The 6,325-nt window shown below is 40.2% G+C and overlaps 1 protein-coding gene across 3 annotated transcripts; it reads left to right on the top strand.

The window, feature by feature from the left end:
• The first annotated feature begins 774 nt into the window (after positions 1-774).
• On the top strand, positions 775-4,467 carry LOC115386010 (P17/29C-like protein DDB_G0287399). Of its 3 annotated transcripts, none has more exons than XM_030088139.1 (8): positions 775-907; positions 1,973-2,406; positions 2,452-2,601; positions 2,715-2,906; positions 3,027-3,122; positions 3,222-3,366; positions 3,490-3,672; positions 3,786-4,467. In XM_030088139.1, exons 2-8 carry the CDS (start codon positions 1,975-1,977, stop codon positions 3,827-3,829), a joined length of 1,242 nt encoding a protein of 413 aa, XP_029943999.1. In that variant the 5' UTR covers positions 775-907; positions 1,973-1,974; the 3' UTR covers positions 3,830-4,467. The 3 variants fall into 3 exon arrangements, with proteins under 3 accessions (XP_029943999.1, XP_029944000.1, XP_029943998.1); XM_030088140.1 differs by having other exon boundaries at positions 1,973-2,411; positions 2,457-2,601; XM_030088138.1 differs by having other exon boundaries at positions 1,973-2,601.
• The last annotated feature ends 1,858 nt before the right edge of the window (positions 4,468-6,325 follow it).

Below are 6,325 nucleotides of genomic sequence, written 5' to 3'. Positions count from 1 at the left end.
CACTTTTATTTTGAGTGTTACTCCAAATCCAGACCTCATGGGGTAAAAATTTTAATTTATGTTGATCATTTTGTCCTCAAAAAATTCCACGATGTAATGATAAAACTTTTTCAACTGAAACATTTCATTCATTGAGATCTAAGAGGTGTTTTTTTTCTTGGTGTTGCCTTTATTTATTTTTTTGAGCACTGTATTAAAAGATCTCCCCACTCAACTGGTTCAGCTGACGGACATACAATGGACACACCGATCATACCTTAAAGCCTCTTTATCTTCTAGAACTTCAAACGTTGACATTTTTTCTCAGGGTTTCTCTAAAGTTACACATTTTCATGAACAAATAACTGCTTTTTTTTGTATTTCAGCCAATATCTACAAACAGATTCTCTCCCTGATCACATGTGAATTACCAGAAAGTACAGAAATAGGTTATTACAAGTCAGTCAGATTAAAGCAAATCTTAAATTTCCTGACCCTTCAAAATGTCAATTTCAAAAGAACTGAGATGATCCTATCGTTGGCCTTCCTTCTGTTTCCTTGTCTTTTTCAAGCCAGCCACGCATGTTTACCGGCATTTCAAGTGGTCAAGGCAGTAATTTTTTTCTGAAGACAAACTCTCCAATTACATGACATGGCAGGATGCATGCACACTTTCCATTGTGCACACCCTAAAAACGCTCCTCCCCACCCTTACCTGTGGAAACATGGCCACCGAGGTGTGGTTTGACTCCGATCTCTTGAATCTTCCCTCCCCTCTCTTTAAATAGTGACACTGGGTGAACGGGTGTCACAGCTTCACCTGGAACGAGACACACGCCAGAGAATAACGTTACACAACCGCAAGGAGGGAAATACAGCATTTTGGTTTTTTAACAGACTTTGGCTGCAAAGATAAAATCATCAATTGGTAAGTTTTTTTTTTTTAATGATAGAATTCCATGTAGTATTTATTTCTTAAATTAATGTTTGTTGCTGTGTATTTATTTATTCATTCAGCTCATTACTTAGTTATTTTTGCTAATATTGATATTATTCTACCTTACAAATTTCATGGGGAGCCCTGAAAAAGACAGTAGTGACAATCGTACAGTCTGACAGAATTCTGCTGTATACTCATTGCCCTTTCTTTGTCAGTCTATGTAATGTCAAAAAAATTTATTTGTGTTTTATTTTTATTTTGTTTAATGCCGATTCTGTTTTAAAAAGTGAACAAGAAAATACCCAAGATAAACTGCATTTAAGACCAACCTTTCTGGAAAATAATATACACATTCTCTCACCATCAACCTTATCAATCTATTGCTGATTCATGATACTTTTTTAAAAATATTTATGTGTATCTTTTATATTATTGATTATAAGATGAACCCTGATACAGCACATGAGAAAAAAGTGCAAATATTGAATAAACAACAATGTAAAAGAACATCCACATTGGCCATATTTGAGTTTCAACAAAGCCAGTGTAGAAGGAAACCATATATACTTTCTGTTTATGACAGTAGGACAGGAAGTATTTCCACTAGGAGCTAAACAATATGAAATAATATTCATATGTTTTCCTCATTGAGGCAGAGAGTGGACAAGTGGAGGAATGCTTTAGTTTTAGTTGGGGCCTTTAAGAAGTTATTTTTTTCCCCCACAATATCTGCGTTTTAACAAGATTGCACACCTGGCAAGAAAATAAGCAAAGGTCACACTGATAAAATAAAAATTTTAAAAATCTGGTTGAATACTGGAGATCGTCATCCTCTCCAATAGAGGGTCGCCAAAGGATTACAATCTGGATGTTTTATGTTCACTTCAGAGTGCGGTAACTAAAATTCTTCCATTCAGTCAGAATTGCTCACTTGTGAAAGATCATCATCAGCTCATGTTGGATAATGGATATCAGCAACTTCAGAATAAATTGTTTTCTGTGACAGCACAGCTGATTACAAATGACTTGACTGAATGATCTCAATCTCTCTAGGCATGGATAGCAGGCTGGTCATCACTGTCCTGTTGGCAACACTGTCCTGGGGGTTCCTGGGTTCCTACGGTCAAGAGAGTGAAGGGCCTCGGAACACGACCAACATGACATCAGGGAACACGACATCAGGGAACATGACGTCAGGAAACATGACATCAGGAATGAACATGACATCAGGGAACATGACATCAGGAATGAACATGACATTAGGGAACATGACATCAGGAATGAACATGACATCAGGAATGAACATGACATCAGGAATGAACATGACATCAGGGAACATGACATCAGGAATGAACATGACATCAGGAATGAACATGACATCAGGAATGAACATGACATCAGGGAACATGACATCAGGAATGAACATGACATCAGGGAACATGACATCAGGAATGAACATGACATCAGGGAACATGACATCAGGGAACATGACATCGGGCAACATGACCTCAGGGAACATGACATCGGGCAACATGACATCGGGCAACATGACATCGGGCAACACGACATCAGGGAACATGACATCGGGCAACACGACATCAGGGAACATGACCACTGCAGGTACCACCATGGCCCCAACAACAGCACCGTTTACAGTCGACACCACAGTGGCAAATCTTACAGTGAGTAATGGGAAAAAATCCCACAAATCAGAACACAATGATAACATTACTCCACTGTAATCAAAGTATTTCATACTTCATCGTTGTAAATCCATATTGTCTCCCTCTGATAGACGTCTCTATCAAGGACTGGTTGTCGATCCAGTCGGCTCTGTGTGGCTGAACCCAGCGACTGCGACCCCTCCACTGCAGGATCGTGTTTCTTTTTATCTACAGCGCAGCTGAATGGTCAAGACTTCGAATTTGAGCTTTCAGGACAGTCGGAAGGCTATGTTGGTGCCGCGCTGTCAGTTAACACTGTGCTGGTATGTCAAGTTACTTCTCCTTATCCCAGCTAAGAAATGGCCATCAACCCAACCTCTCAACATGTGAGGTTGGGTTCATGGCCATTTCTTATATTTGTCCTTTTTGGTTTTGCACCACAGGGAGGAAACGACACAACCTACATCTGTGCTAACAACAACAGTGCTGTTCAGTTCTTTGGCGCTTTGTTAGACAATGGCATGCTGACTGAGACAATGGTGAGTTCTGAGGACCTGCTGCGGTGCTAACTTTCATTGAAGCCACCTGTATTTGCATGTTCTTCAAAGTTTTAAACTCTCCATCTGGTCTTTTATCAGCTAAATGTGAACAATGTGAGTGGAAGAGTCAACGGAGAAACCATCCAGTGCACCTTTACGGCTCGAATTCCTGAGTCTATTACGGACAGAATGACACGAACAACAAGCTTCTCATTGAACGTCATTACTGGACCTTTCAATGCCTGTAAGTTAAAATGAAACACTGCAGCATTGATGCCTCACAGGAGCTTCAACAGATATCACAGGAACGGTGTCACATGTGTTTGAAACTTTCATGTGATGTTTTCTGTCTGGCTTGAATTCTCAGCTAATGGGGAACTGGGAACCCCGACGGCCAGAGTCACAACCAATGTTGTAAACCTCGCTGATCCCAATGCAACTGTGACCAACACGGCTACCAACTCCACCAACACCACCAATACCACCACCACCACCGCCGCCCCAGCAACCACTGCTCATGGAGTTACTGTCCACTATTCACTCATGCAGTGTAAGCATCAGACACAACATTAATTTCCCCCAGTTATATGGAAAGATTCAGTCCTGTTTGAAAAAGAAAAGTGTCCGATGCCTAATGTTCCACTCTTTCCTCCTGTCCTGCAGCTCTGCTCATCACTTTGATCGTTGTGGGTTTGGCCTTGTTCTGAGGAGAATGAAAGCCGTCATGCATCATGGACAAATAATGACCTTCCTTTTTCTACAAATGTTCAACTGACTGTAAACTCCTTCAAATCCCAATTGATATCTGCTCTTCTCAGTTTGTGCAAGATTGCTCAGATTAATGCTGAATCAGCTGAGGTGAAGAGATGCTGTGGAAAGACATTTTACAGGTTTTGGCCTGTTTTTCCAAGCAGAGGTTTGACATAATGAAATAGAGTAACTGGCCAACACAATTTCAGTTGCTGAATCTAAGCAGCATGAACATGCAAACTCTTTAAAGCTCTCTGTAAACCTTCACATGAATTTCTAAACGTCAGAAGTGAATGTTGTGAAGTGAAAAATGAAGTGAAACATTTTCTTTTTTTGTGCAATATACTGTATCTGTTGTTTGTCTTTTAATGTAACGTTTTTGTCACTTACACAAGACAAGCAAACAAACAATCATGCATTTTGACAGTATGATCTTACGGTCGTATTCTTTGTTGTGTTTTTATTGTTGTTGTTGTTGAGTTGTGCCTCGACAATGAAGCCGTTACAGGCTGATGTTTTGAAGTGGGTTTTTGTGCAAGAGTAAATGCAGATGGACATAAAGATGCTTTAAATGCAACAAAATATTTGCAAAGTTCATTTTGCACATACCATTTTCTTCCATATTTTTTATTTTTTATTTTTTTACAGGATTGTTTGCACCTCTTATGCTTGAGCTGGTAAACATCAGTCCTTTAAAGGGATACTTCAACATTTTGGCAAATTGGCCCATTTAGCGCAATTCCTTAGTCATTTCGAACAGCATACTTACTTTTTTTGTGAGGGCGAGCTGTTGTTTATTCAGAGGTGAGTCGGGGAAGGTTTTCAGGACGGACACAATGGAAGTGGAAGGTATTTTTGGTTCCCCTCGTCAAACTCATCAAATACATAATCCAACAACCCCAAAACACTTTGGTGGACACGTTATAATCTGCACATTCACGACGCTGTGGAACACCAACTAATAATATTGTAGCGTTACAACACTGAAGCAAATACTGGGAACTACTTTTTCTTTTGAAATCACTACGCCCAGACGCCATGTTTAGTAAGTAGTTCCATCTTAGCAATCTTCGCATAAACAACTCAATCTGGTAATTTTGCATGAATATTTTTACAGCATAGTGAAATATTATAACGTGTCCACCAAAGTGTTTTGGGGTTGTTGGATTGTGTATTTGATGAGTTTGATGAGGAGGAACAAAAATACCATTCACCTCCATTGTGTCCGTCCCGAAAACCTTCCCCGACTCACCTCTGGATAAACAACAGCTCCCCCTCACAAAAAAAGTCAGTATGCTGTTCGAAATGACTAAGGAATTGCGCTAAATGGGCCAATTTGCCAAAATGTTGAAGTATCCCTTTAAAGCAACACTAAGAAATTTTCAGTTTTCGTTGATTTTGGTGGCGCCAGTGGACAAAAGCGGTAGTGTTTTGCCTGAACGAATACTACAGTTCCCATGAGGACTAGCGCGTGGCGTGGTAAAATGCTGCTCCCGGTGGCCATGCTGTTGGACTGAACTCGCCTACATTTGTTTCCAGTGGCTGTGTGAAGGATGGATAACGACGAGGTAATGAATCTAATGGTGGCTAAACAATGTTATATCATGATGTGACGCATGCCGTAAAGCAGTTCGCACATTTGGAGTTTTTCAGTGTGCAGGGTTCCTACCACCCTCTTCACAGTTGCTTAGTCCAAGTGAAAGCAATACTGACGCCCTCAGCCCGTGGCAGAGGGGTCATTCAACTAGTGGTAAGTCGATGTACCATCACAAAAGATATTAAAATGTTTTATTAAGGTTCAAAAGTTCCTTAGTGTCGGTTTAACATTCTGTGTGTCTGTCATATTGCAAAAACAAAGACTTGGCACAAAGATAAAGATATCAAACAAATGCCTGTGTAAGTTGAAATAACTAGACTTTGCTTATTCGGCTGAAAAAGCAGTATGACTCTGCATAATTAAAAACAAGGACTTGTTGAACAAGTAAGTAAATAACAAGACAAACACCTCAGGCTGAACGTAATGTAACCACAGGAGGTCGGTAAATAACTAAAAAGAAAGAAAAAGACTTCCCTGTGTGACTAACTTAAAGGGGCTGTATCATGCTTTTTTAGCTAGTCCAAGCCCTAGAAATGGCATTAACATGGTAATAATTTAGTTTTGGCGCTAAGGAAAAGTCATTTTGTGTGAAACAAAAGATTTTCTGGGGCTAATTCTGAAACCCGGAAGAGAAAACGCTCTGGTTCACTGACAATCCCGCCTCTCCCCCTGTGGACTTTGACTGACAGCGTACTTCAGCCAATCAGTGCTTCAAAACAAATACGCTGGCTAGCTTTAGCTCTTTAGCTCCAGCTTCTCTACACACAAAGACACACGAAAACGTCTTTTACTGTTAGAAATTCACCAAGCGCAGAACCTCCAGACTCTTGCTCTTGCTTGATTGTTGCTTTCAGAC

The sequence above is a fragment of the Salarias fasciatus genome, chromosome 3, assembly GCF_902148845.1.
Source record: "Salarias fasciatus chromosome 3, fSalaFa1.1, whole genome shotgun sequence".
NCBI lineage: Eukaryota > Metazoa > Chordata > Actinopteri > Blenniiformes > Blenniidae > Salarias > Salarias fasciatus.
This window is presented reverse-complemented; position numbering and strand designations above follow the sequence as displayed.

Bases quoted from the DNA above. Each gene is read 5' to 3' on its own strand.
- LOC115386010 (XM_030088138.1), top strand. From the start codon at position 1,975: ATGGATAGCAGGCTGGTCATCACTGTCCTGTTGGCAACACTGTCCTGG. The intron at 2,907-3,026 runs GTATGTCAAGTT...TTTGCACCACAG, and splicing joins TGTCAGTTAACACTGTGCTG to GGAGGAAACGACACAACCTA. The intron at 3,123-3,221 runs GTGAGTTCTGAG...GTCTTTTATCAG, and splicing joins GCATGCTGACTGAGACAATG to CTAAATGTGAACAATGTGAG.